At 41.0% G+C, this 12,965-nt stretch overlaps 1 protein-coding gene across 1 annotated transcript in view; it reads right to left on the bottom strand.

Annotated features, from left to right (window-relative positions):
• LOC130147317 (vasoactive intestinal polypeptide receptor-like) overlaps positions 1-11,738 on the bottom strand; it is a 31,979-nt gene extending 20,241 nt beyond the window's left edge. The window contains exons 1-3 of the mRNA XM_056334279.1: positions 11,723-11,738; positions 10,850-10,914; positions 1,065-1,164 (exon numbers count right to left, since the gene is read on the bottom strand). Coding sequence (XP_056190254.1) covers positions 1,065-1,164; positions 10,850-10,914; positions 11,723-11,738 — 181 coding nt within the window. The remainder of the gene's footprint in view (positions 1-1,064; positions 1,165-10,849; positions 10,915-11,722) is intronic.
• Between the last annotated feature and the right edge of the window lie 1,227 nt (positions 11,739-12,965).

Raw genomic sequence — 12,965 nt, forward strand, 5'->3', positions numbered from 1 at the left:
GAAATATCCTAGGGGTTAGTCTCTAAATTTCATCTAAATTTCGATGGGCTGCTAAAGGCAAACTGCCAGGTGGTTGCAATACTTCTGTTCATATCAAGCGCATGAGGCATCTTTGTCTCGTAACTCCTCTGCAGAAAATGAATATTCAATACTTCATGTAACTGAAAAGTCTCACTGAGGTGGATTCATACTTTTCTAAGCAAAATTGGCCAGAAAGAATATGACTGAACTTTTGAAAGAGTTTGAACATTTTGAAATATCACTTGGAATCAATTCAAAACATGTCTCCAGAATGCCAAAACCCCAGCAAAGAGAACCCCCTCAAACAGCACTTTAAAAATATTTTACAGGCTTTCTGAAATGTTCATTTTCAAAATTTATGTTTGAGCATGTAACAGATTTCAAACCACCACCACAATAAATCTTTTTTTATAAAAAGGAAACAAAGAACCTCTAAAAATATAGACACAGAATATTTTGAAGTTGGGATGATGTTTTTCTTTTGGTTTTCCACAAAGAACATTTTCACCAGATTGGAATGATTTGCAGCAGGAATAATTTCAGTGTTTTCTGTGGAGGCTTCTTGAGAGTTTTGGATAGAAGTAAAGAACACATCAAATACTTTAGGAACGTAAGACATGCCAAGTAGGGTTTTCCTGCCCTAACTAAGCATCTAAACTTGTCAGAATCTGAACTAATCACCTTAGTCTCGTTCTTTAGTTAGTAAAGAGAAATACTATTCCAGAGAATGATTCATCTCATTCTAAAGTAAGCATCTAAACCAAAGGTCATGAAACATATTCTAGGGACACCCATCTTCCTCCATTTACTTTAAGGGAATCTAAGACGACAATTAGATTGACTGACTTAGACATTGAGCTTTTAAAGATGTCTAAAATGAGGTAAAATCCCAGCCTATAGAAGGAACACTTCAAACTATGAAGAAACCAAATAAAATAAGAACAAAACCTTGACTCAAACGAACAAATGGCATCTTTATGTTGTGCCCCTGAAATTATATACAACGGATATTCACATCAGAGCTCAACGATCAGGACTGTTACCTTTCAGATCAGGTGAAACAGATTCATTCTTTTCTAAGCACAAAGCCTCCTCTTTGACCACCTGCTGGAATATCTTGCACTCCGGATGGATTCCCACAACCTTGGTGAGAGAAAGACAAAACAAACAAAGAAGTTCTGTGACTAGCAGAGTAAGAGGAGCCAGGTTTCTTTCTGTTTTGTACCTTGTGGCTGGTGCTTTGAGGTCTTAGAATGTGAAAAACCCAGATGAAGATTTTTCTGCAAATAGGACATGTAAACAACAGGAGGAGGCTGTGTTCTCATCCATTTATCTTTTTGTATATGTGCCTGGATATGCCTACTCATATGGATTCTTCAGTGTATCATAAAAGTTAAGGTCATGTAGCACCTCTTCTCCAACCTGGACATACACACCACCTCTCCTTTACACCTATGTTTTTCACAAAAGTCCAATAGATTTCACAGTCTTTGGATCTCTACCTCTTTGTCAACTGGCAAAATTGGATGAATCAATCAGCTACAGGAATATTCACACCGAGTGCCCCAAACATACATGCAGTCAGACCATATACATGTTTCTTCCCTGTAAAACAGAATCAAAACATAATTTATTTAAATAGACATGCTGTGGTGGCGGGGTTTTTTGGTTTCTTTAGTAAATTTTTCTGGTGTTCAGAACTACCTATTGGCAAAATATTACTATTTCAATTCTTGGGAGCTCTCTTTATTGGAGAAATTAGCCCCCAAGTGTGATAATAAAGTCTTACTCATACTTCAGGAGGGTGAGCCTCCTCTGCTTTGATGGTGATACTAATAAAATAGGCTCCTGGTCATCTTTGAAACCTTGAGATTATGGCGCCATAGAAATCACTCCACTGGGAGACCATGGTGTAAGCTCTTCCTTTGTGAATGCAGCTGGTATAATTATAAAAATAGAAGCAATAAATACAAGCTGATGTTTCCGGGTCCATTGGGGCTTAAATAAGAAATACTGAAGTCCAAGAATTTAAAGAAAATAGAAAAATTGAAGTCTTGGCCATAATTTAATCTGAGTGATTACAAAATTTTATCACCATGCTATCTGAAGATGCTACACGCTCCTTAGAGGCACTCTTTCCGTTTTACCAGATGAAGAAATGAGAAAAAAATCATGACTTTTTTGGGGAGCTTAAGGAATTTTATTTATCCCACAGATTAAGACACGTACATTTAAACAGCTAAAGGGATTTCTAGACATCAGTTGTTGAATGGGGTCTACATTCATCTTAAATACAGATATTTAGTGTCATTTAGCTGCTGTCATGTATTTTGCTCGGCCTCCATCTCACACTCCATAAAGTTTCATGTCCCCTGTAGTCCTGCATCATATCTGCTGCGACTGTGAAGATGTTCTTAATACCCTAGAACACCCCCAAATTGCCTCTAGGAAGGCAATTAAATTCTGAGAAAATCTACAATGTCAGTGTCTACATGTGATCTTCTTACCTGAGCTTCTTTTGCAGTCCATGGAAATTCAAAGGATGTTTCACTCATGCAGGAACAGTTAGTGCTGTCTGGGCTGCTATAAGATATCTCAACCCTCTTGTGCAGATAGATTCTGCATTAATTTTGCCAGCCCCCTACAGAAGTGTCAAATGCATTATTTGATGTCTGAGCCATTTCTACACACCCATGTTTAAGGAACTGAACTAAACCCAGAGACAATAGAGTCAACGGAGTCTAGAAAGCAGCGGAACTTTATTCAGACAACTGAATACTGCACTGAAGCCTCCTTTGGGATATTGGGATCTTCAAGACATAGGGAATCTTACATGGAGTACAGCAGATGGTTTGCTCCTTTGCAAGATATGCTATTCAAGGCAGAGCCAGGTGCTCAGGGGGTGGTGGGTTTAATGGGAATGATGGATTGAAGGCTTTCCAAGACATTTCTGAGGAAGACTGTAGGCCATTCTAAACCTCTAATGACTTTGAAAACACAGTACAGATGAAAACATCACTGCTATATTGCCTGTTCAGTCTCAGGAAATTGAGTTATTGGCCTTCAGCATGTTTTGTGAGCAATGCTACCAGCACTTCTTTTAGCCTCCACAGAAACGTTACTGGAAGTCATGTGGACTGTTACATCTTAGCAATAACATCTGCCTAGGGGAAAAAAAATCAGACCACAACTTTATCCTTAAAAACCTTTAAAAACTCTGCCTGCAGTTGGGTTTTAAAGTAGCATAGACAGACTGCTTTTAATTATGAGGCTCTAGAGATTTTTCAGACATCCTAATATTAGAACAGAAAGAGGATTAAGGACACTGTTTGAAAAGAAAATTAAGACACGGCTTTTCTCATGCATTGTATTCCTCCAGTGGGTAATTCAAAATACATTTTATAAGTCAGCATGAGTGACTCTTAAAATAGTACTTCTTGCTGTTCAACTACAGTAATACAATTCCAAAATTTTTTTTTTTCAGGTATTAATAGGATCCTTGCTCATCACTTTACATTTTATCATACATTTCACTTTGCATTCACCCTACATAACAAACAAATTAGTAGTAGCAACAAAATGATTGCTACATAAATCTCTCACTATTTCAGTTTATGAAGGTGGATTCATCTGGACAGGAAAGAAGCAATTTCTGTGCTTTCTGGAATATCTGGACTCTGTTATTGCTGAAAAACTTTGTATTGGGAATATTCTTAGGCTTGATGTTTAAAAGTCATGACAACTTGATGTGCTGCTATACAAATTACCATCTACACTGAGTCCTCTGGTAAAAGGCTTGAGAGCAATGCCATTCATAACCCAAAATGAAATCCAAATCATGAAAAGGAGATCTGAAATGCCTTTGACAAACTAACACCTGGGAAACATGGGTTAATTTGACTCCCACCTCATGCCTGAGGTGCTGGAAATGGTGGAAACAGACACGTAATTAGTTATTAAAAGGTTCAGAGGAGGAAGGGTTATCTTTCTCCAAATGTCAACTTAAGCAACACATGCAGCTGATGCAGGTGGAACATAAATGAGGGACTAAGCAGCTGAGCTCTCCCAAATGGTACATCAGACACTGAATATGTACGCCAGACTGCCTGCTGCTCAAAGTAGGCTGCATCTCCTTTTTGCTCTCCTTTGGTAAACCTCCACATGCTGAACCAGACCCTCAGTCACCATAATTCAGCAGAGCTGTACTGAAATCAATGGAGGTCTTCATTTACTGTGGCTGGGGAAGCCCATACCCTACCCGTAGGGAAGCTGTACTACAATGGTTTTACACATGACAGAAGAATTGTTGTAACAGCTCAGATCCCTAGTCCATGTAGTCCAGGCCCCTGCCTCTGAAAGCAGTGATGAATCACCAGAAAACACGATTTAATGATTTCTTCTAGAAATCCTAACTGACTGCTGGTGATACCAATGGTGAGCCTGTAGTCAATCCCACTGCCACAGATAGGTAAGCAATTAATCAGCATGTTCTGTTTGCTTCTGGGTTGCTGGATTTAGGGTGGGGGTGGCTATACCCACCAGAGCCCAGATTTTTTGTTATATGCCAGTGCACAGGTTGATTACTGACACTTCAGTGTTAGAAAAGCAAGTGCAGATGTAACCTACAAACTATCCTGTAAGAAGCAAAAATGAAGCTGGTGTTGTTACATTACAATCATGTAGACATACTGGCAGTAATCCCACTGTTACAAAAAAAAAAAAAGAAAAAAGGAAAAATGACACATACACTAGAAACTGAGAACAGTGATGATGCTTCAATTTGTTGGTTTTCCTCAGGCTTTAAGAAGAAGAAAGACGTTAAGCTATTTTACAGTTAAAGAAAAGCCTTCTGGGTGGAACTTTATTTGTGATTTGTTGTCTATGGCTTACTTATTTTTTGTTCTTCATCTTACATGCCCTGAAAGAAAAGTGCATGCTGTTGCCCTAATTTGCATACAAATGTTAGGTGATGGGGTTTTCTAGAAAACTGGGGCTCTGCATTTGTTACAGAGACATAGCATTGTGATTTGGGAGGCATCTGCTGTGATGTCTCAGCTCTTACAGGAAAAGAACAGCTCATGTTCCCCTTAGAAAAGGATAATTTAGGAACCAAAACAAAGCAGAGCTTTCTCAGGCAGGGATGTCCAATCTGGCAGAATCTTCCCTGCCACAGTAATAAGTATAAGAGGCTGATTTAAAATGCTACTTCTTGGATCAACATTTCCTAGTAGCTAGGTGGTAACCTGGCATGAATCTTACTGAAACCCACAGTGGGGTGCCTTCACCCCAAGGCTTATACAGAAAACTTAGAGGTTTCATGCAGTGTTGTAGGCAGCACTCAAGGAATAGAGCTTTGCATTGCTGAGATCGTAACACAAAGATCTTTTTGCTGGCTTGAACATTGGTGACCAGCCAAAATTCACAGGGGCGTTTTGATTCTAAGTCCTAACCACAGAAACAATCTTGCCTGGAACAAATCAATCACATAGTGAACATCAAAATGTTACCTGTGACGGGCATGCTAAAAACCTGAGACAGTCTAGAGAACCTTGTTTTTAATTTTAGACATTTTTAAAAAAAGTCTGTAAGGTTACTGCATTGAAACCTTAAGTGGTATACTCACTGATATTAAGTATAACATCATTTCATATTTCCTCTGTTACACAATAGTTTCTTTGCCCAAATCTGAACAGAAAAATCACAGAACGGTCAGGGTTGGAAGGGACCTCTGGAGATCATCTATCCAACCTCCTGCTCAAGCAGGTTCTCCTGGAGCAGATTGCACAGAATCGTGTTCAGGTGGGTTTTGAATGTCTCCAGGGAAGGAGACCCCACAGCCCCTCTGGGCAGCCTGTGCCAGGTCTCTCTCACCCTGGAACTTCTTGTGTCGCGGTTTGTGTCTGTTGCCCCTTGTCCTGCCACTGGGCACCACTGAAAAGTCTGGCCAAATCAAGCTAATGCTACTTTGGGCTTTGATCTGCTCTTGCTGGACATCAGACTTAGCAAGGCAGTGCTAGCAACTTGCTCCTGCTATACTTAATGCAACTTAGTTAAAAGCAATCTTTCCTGAGAGCCCACCCAAAGATGGTGCCCCTAGGCTGTTGCGGTAGTAGATAATCTTTAATTTAGATGTCACACAAAAGACAGATCTTCACTCATTAAGAAATCCATTAGCACACTAGGGGAAAGGTAGGGACATTTTCTGTGCTCTCTGAAAACAAAGGAATTGTTTCAAAGCTGAGCACCAAATAGATCAGTCACTTTTGAAAAAGCAGCTCAATGGGATCAAAAAGCCAGAAGTAAACTGATAACAGTCTTTTTGAAAATTAATCAAAAATTGAAGAAGTAGCTGAATTCATTGGCAAGATGGGAAGGTTTCAAGAACTTGAAGGGTGCTTCCAGTGGTCCAGTTTGGTTGCTGTGCAATCCTAAAACCTCACAAATAGGTTTTGCGTCAAGTGCATAAATAATTTACCAAGAATATTCATCACTGTTCTATTTGCCTCTGTCTCTACAGCTTGCATTTGTGTCTCAGATCTGCTCTGAAATCATCTCTGTACTCCCTGTTCTCCCTGTCTGTGCTTCCCCTGTTCAATTTTTCTGATGTGACTCTGATGCCTGGATATTTTAGCTCTCCCTTATACAAAACCAGAGTTTTCTGCCACTCACATCACATGCTGATTCCCAGCTTGGAGGATTAAAACTCAGCTGGTATTTTAGGATACAGAAAGGCACAGCAAAGACATTTAAAACTCATGCATCCCTTGCCGATTTATAACTGTGGATAGAGTGTTCAGTCAGTCCTGAATGTTGGCCAGTCATGCCAAAGATACCGTGCAGAGGACTAGGATATGCTCTGGAACGCATATATTTTTTTCAACTGAAATTTTGATAAACAGGAAAGGCTTATAGGATGGAAGGAAGAAAAATGTCAGAGAGTTTACACAGTTTGAACAACTGAAGACAAATAAAACCTCAGCTTTTTTCCTAGACTTCTCAGTCTGCTGAATATATCTCATCAAAATTTTCCACAAGGCCTGTCTCCTACGATCTGCTTAACTCCTTTCTCAAAAAGCCAAGTGCTAATTAGAAAGCTGTGAGAGTGGCAAGCACAGGTCACCAAAGTCAGGGCCAATTTTCACACGTGCTTTGAAGGGAGCTGGGACCAACCTCCAGCTCCATAAGCCCTTGTCCATTTCAGTACAGCTACATCCACCATCATCGCAATAAGGATCTGCCTATACACTGTGCCCTGTAAGTAGTTCTGGGGTATTTATAATGTAATATATGTAGTATTATGTTCCATCAGAAAACTACAAGAAACCACCAAAAATAACCGAAGATTGACTATGCAGCAAAAAACCACCACTCAAACGCACTTGTAAAAATAGACGAGCATCCAGTTTGTTTCTACCATACCCAAGCCACGTTTACTGCTCTGGATTTTGCCTGACTGTAAAGCATGAGGTCACCACAGCAGTGACATGACCCCAGCCACCAGCAACATATTTAGCTGTCTTAGAAAGTCCTGCCCTCTGGCACAGTCTTTATCCCAGAAGCTTTCAACCCCAAAGGCAAAGACCTATTTACAGTCTTTCTCTTCAGCCAGTTAAACAGATTATTTCAGGAGTCTTTTTGGCTGAAAACGACTACCTAGAGGACGTTTTCAGTGCTTGTTTTCTCTTTCTAACTCGATTACCTATGGAAAAAGAGAGCTGAGACACTGATTGCCTTACAGTCATTTAAAGGAATATCTTTTCAAGATTGTTTTTAAGACATTTGAGTAATGCTTGAATGCTCTTCTGTGTATTGGATTGTATTTATCTGACTGTATTTAACTGCATGGCCTTATACAGAATAGTATTTGTTATACATACAAATCCATGTATATCATTATATATATTTACTTGTAGGTATTTTGTATGTGACAGTACAGCCATACTAATTTATTTTGTGTATAAACCCTATGTAATTAGTACTATCTTGAGAAAAATGAAACTGAATTTATTAGCTCCATACTAAATTTGGTAGAGCATTTAATTATCACTAAGACTTAAAAAATAACAGAACTCTAATAACTGAGGATCCTCATTTTCTGCTATTGCAAATATTCCTCCAAATTAAAGAGAAATTTTTCCCTTTCTGAATGTGTAGCACGTTGGCCTAAAGGTGGTGCTCCTGTCACCTGATCCCAAAGAACTGAAACCTAGATGTCAAAGTCTACCAGCAAGTTCCTCAACTGAAGCCATAGCCATTGTTCTTGGAGTGTTTCCACCTCTTCCCAGTAGTAATGAAGGAGGCTAAATGAGTGGCCTTAGACAAGATTCTTAATTTTAGATGATTAATCTGAATTCCCCCATCAAGCCTCCCTTAACAATCAATGAAGGCAGACAAGCAGTTGCAGGGAAGGATTCCTCCTGCCTCTCTCAGACACCTATTTGAGGACAGTGACTCACTGTACAGGAGCCGTCTCCTTCTATTAACTCCCTCCAGGCTAACGAAACGCCTGAACAAACTGATTCTTCCACACCTCCAGTTGCTTATGGAGGGCAATTTAAGGTCTGTGGGGAATGGATCCCTAGAAGAAGCATGTACATCCCTCCAACACAAATTAAACAGTCCTGGCTCTTGGGCACCCAGCTCTGTTTTATTGGGAGCTCAGCATCTTGCCATGCAATTGGATCCATATGCCTGTTACCACAAGAAACACTTTGTTAAAGCAAATGTATAGCTCAGCAATAACCCATCTATATTTCCATTTGTACCTCTATTAGATCAGGCTGGACCCCTTCCCCAGAAATGTGAAAAGCTGTTATGTGTTTGAAGAGAGCAGTTTAGCTCAGCAGGAAGGACAGGGAATGCAGAGTTCCCCATTCTGTTTCCTGAGACTCTGAACTCTTTAAGACAGAAAAAGTCATTTTTATGCATTTCAGCACTCACCACTGCTCTCAGTTCCTTGTCACTTACAAGTGAATGGTAATTTTTAATGTCAAGGGCTCTATTCTGCCAGGCACAAAGTATATCCTGTGCCATACAGCTCCCTGTGGAGCTGGTAGGAGGTAAAAGTACCCAGTTTCACTAAGGAAGTTTTCAAGATCACCCTTCTGCTTTATTTTCATATTGGAAGTACAAATTATTTGCAGAATCCACACTAGAATTATTTGTCTGCTCTGACATAATCCTTTGAAAAATGAAAGGACTGTTTACTCAATACATCCTGTGGATCTCTAGCCTTCACTGTCTAACTTAGGGTGCAAAACTTCCCACGAGACTAGTCTGAGACACAAAAAGCACTGACATTTAGAGCACTGGCTCTTACCAGACATGCGGTTGGAGTTCATATATGAGCAACAGTTTGAGGCCGAAAGCTACGCAGAGCATGCCGTTTGTAGAATTTCTTTTATTATGGGCACAGTCTGCTGCAATATGCTAAAATGTTAAGATGACGTGTGGCAGCCCACAGATGTGCATGATACATCACTTCAGGTTAGCTCCACTCTGCTGACAGCTGCAAGAATAAGTTCTGCCTTTATTATGGATGGAAAGGCTAGTCCAGATGCCAAAGTCACTCTACCTGTAGCACTGTAACACTTCAGGCTGACTAGATTTCCCTGAAAGAAGGGCGATACACATGATAATAACCATATGTGACAAGATTTACATAGCAAGGACCTATATCCTATCACTTGTACATAATGCTGTGTAAAAACAGAGGAAAAAACAAATCCCAGAGGATGCGAGCTGCAGGTGTGAAAATTTCCATCCCATCATCCACCTTTTAAAACCAAAGGGTCAAGACCAGTCTGTAACCATCTAGGCTCTCTCTATTACCAGTGGAAGAAATCAGGCCCTAGAGAAACATTCACCCATCTGTCTTCCTCAGGGCAAGATGAAATGCCTTGACTAGAGCCAGAGCCTGAATCCCAGCCTACACTAAACATTTAGCTGTGAAATGGCTAAAGTTAGAATTAATGAGTCCCTGGGAATCACACCCATAGGGACGTTTTCAAACAACTCTGAGGCTGAAGATTGAGGGGAAAGTATATAGGTATATAGTCTTATATATGTATATACTTGTACTTACACTAGCTTTTGCCAACCAGCCCAGGCAATGCCAGCAGTAGAGCATGGGGCTTAGGGAGGAATATACATGCTGGAAGAGTGTCTCTGTGCTCATACATCTTCCCTGATATTTAACGTTACAATTTCACCTGCTGCCTCCAGGGCATACCAGACATAAGACAGTTTCTGCTCCTGCTCGATGGTATTATAAGCAGATGCCTTTAGCAGTAAAAACATCAGTGCTCTCTCAAAGAGGTAAATGTCCCAAATCCATCAGGCAGAAATATTTGGGTTTAGGTATCTTCCTCAAAGTTGCCTTTCTCAGGGCAAGTGGTACAGCAAGCTGTCCCCTTCTGTCCCTCTAAAGCCACGCTACAGCTATTCTGACCTAGGGATGCTTTTCTGTCCTTTGGAAACTGCAATTCTAGTGAATGGAATCAAAGACCTGTGTTAATAGCATCTTAAGGCTGGGAAATTTTAAGGAAAAGAGCTGTGCCAAACCTCTAACTCAGCAATATTTTTTCTTACCTCCCCTCCTACCTCCCTGTTGTCCTTTTTTAATCCTTTCTTTATTTTGCTTTCTTTCTACCTGCTCCCTATTAGGAGAAAAGTTACCCTGCCTCTGCAGACACCCCCACCACCAGATCCTGCAGGGCAGCTGCGGAGCACATCCAGCTGTGGTCAACGGTGTCAGAAGCCAGATGTGCAGTGCCCCACCCCTCTCTCCCCAGCCCCGGACCCAGAGGGACCGCTGCCAGGCACTCACCAGCGGCAGCAGCAGACAGCACAAACTTAGCATCCTCCGCAGCAGCAGCCAGGTCCTCCCTGCTCCTTATGCCTGTTGTGAAGCTGCCAAAAGCCGATGCTCAGCCCGCCTCCACCTGCCCAAGACCCGCCCCGGAGAGCCTTGCACCTCCCTTGCCCAACACCCGAGTCCCTCCTGGGGGACTCCAGCACCCCCCCACAGGACCAGGCTTGGGGCAGAGGGAAGGGCATCCTCCAACATCCCTCAGGGATTTTGGACCTAGCTCTATGAACCTGTACTCTGGTCACCTGCCTGCAAAACTGTGGGCAGCTGGGGCACAGACTGGTCTTTTTAGGGTGGATTTGGAAGCACATGTTTTCTGTGCAAGAAGAGATGCTGGATTCACCCCACCGTCTGCTAACGAGACTATGCACCTGGCTGGGGGTAGCAGGTTTTCAAGTGTTCTGGGTTTTCAGGGTCTGACAGTGTGGTAGTCCCTGGGGACTCTTGGAGATGGAGTTTCCAGGGTTTGGCATCCCCTTCCTCTCAGATGGAAAAATTTTGAGCAGTGACAGAATTTCCTCCACAACTTACATAAGGTCTTTCTGGCCTTTGTGTTACAAAGGTGCCTCGGATGTAGCTTTATGTCTTGGTGCAACAGGTAAAAGCTAAAGTTCTTCTTGCCTACAGCTTGGATTTTGTGGGGTAAAAAACAAAGGCAAAAACATGATTTTTTTTTTTTAAATGTCAGGGTTCATAGGACCTAGGCACCAGTTCTGGGGTTTTGCCACAGTAAAAATTGCACCAAGCTATTTTCAGGGCCTGGGAGAACAGGAAATGTGGACATGACAAAAACATCTTTTTTCTTGATAAGATTTAAGTGCTATTTCATACCTTGTTTATCATCCATTACTTCCCAGAGGTGTTAAACACAAAAGTCCTGTATAGTCAGAAACTCAGGGCTCAACTAAGTTACCCCAAAGTAGGCATCTAATACCATTAGAAGAAATATATATTCCTGAAGCTTTTTGCATAAGTGTATAGCTCTCCTGTAAGTCCTGCATGTTGTTTTCCAGCTCCATCTAGATATTTCAGACATACAAGGTCACCTTGAGTGGCATTCCTTACTTATGTCTAAGAAACTGAGTCATGTCAGTGGTATCTATTAATTTCTCTCTTTGCACCTTGATAGTCCTGACCAAATCACTCTGTCGTGATGGGAACCTAGACAACTTGTCTATGTGTGGACAGCTGTATTTAAATGCTGAATTATGAGTGCTTTGTATCAGCACGTACCCTACCTCAGTCTTGCAAATCAAAGGGATTTGGGTCTAAAAATCAAATATTATCCCTAGGTTCATGCTAGAGAGACATCCAGTTCTACAATCTTTGCAGAATAAAGAGGGACAAAGGGATAGGTTTGTGGGACAACATCTGTAACCAAACTCTCATTTGCCTCCTCTTCTCTGTTTGTTTTTCATTAGTGTATAATGGAATCTGATCGCTTACAGATAAGCCTCAAATGCTACTCCAAAAATCAAGTTTGTTATAAACCAAAGAGATTAAAAGCTCAAAAAATAATTTGAAGTCTGATTTTGGCTGGTTTTCCCTATCTGTAGTGAATGAGTTAAAGCTGCGGCCAACTTTTCAGTAAGGTGGTTCTCATCATAGTGGAGTAATTTTTAGGTTCCCACTACAAGGCACCCACCACATGGTATCAGGCAGTTCCTAACTCTAATGCAAAAAAAAATGCAAAGTAGAGGCCTATCAAATACCCCCAGGATAGGAACAAATTATAATTCCTGCTGAACAGTATTCAACCAACTTGGGTCTACAAGATCACAGAATAAAAGAACAATTTAGGTCCGAAGAGACCTATGGAGATCTGGTCCCCAACCGCCTCCTTCCCTCGAAACAGGTCGTGACATGGGTCAAGTTGCTCAGGGATTTCGTTGCTGTGTTTCAAAAAAAAAAAAAAAAAAGATTGCTCTTTGAAGCTGCACTGTAAAGTCAAAGATACAATTAAATGAATATCAGCATGACATTCCAGTTTACAATATTTCAGATGGATTCCATCACTTAAAGCCTTTCATGTCACGCTGATGAAATCTTTTAGATCATCATAACCAATCTCCCT

The sequence above is a fragment of the Falco biarmicus genome, chromosome 4 (assembly GCF_023638135.1).
Source record: "Falco biarmicus isolate bFalBia1 chromosome 4, bFalBia1.pri, whole genome shotgun sequence".
Taxonomy (NCBI): Eukaryota; Metazoa; Chordata; class Aves; order Falconiformes; family Falconidae; genus Falco; species Falco biarmicus.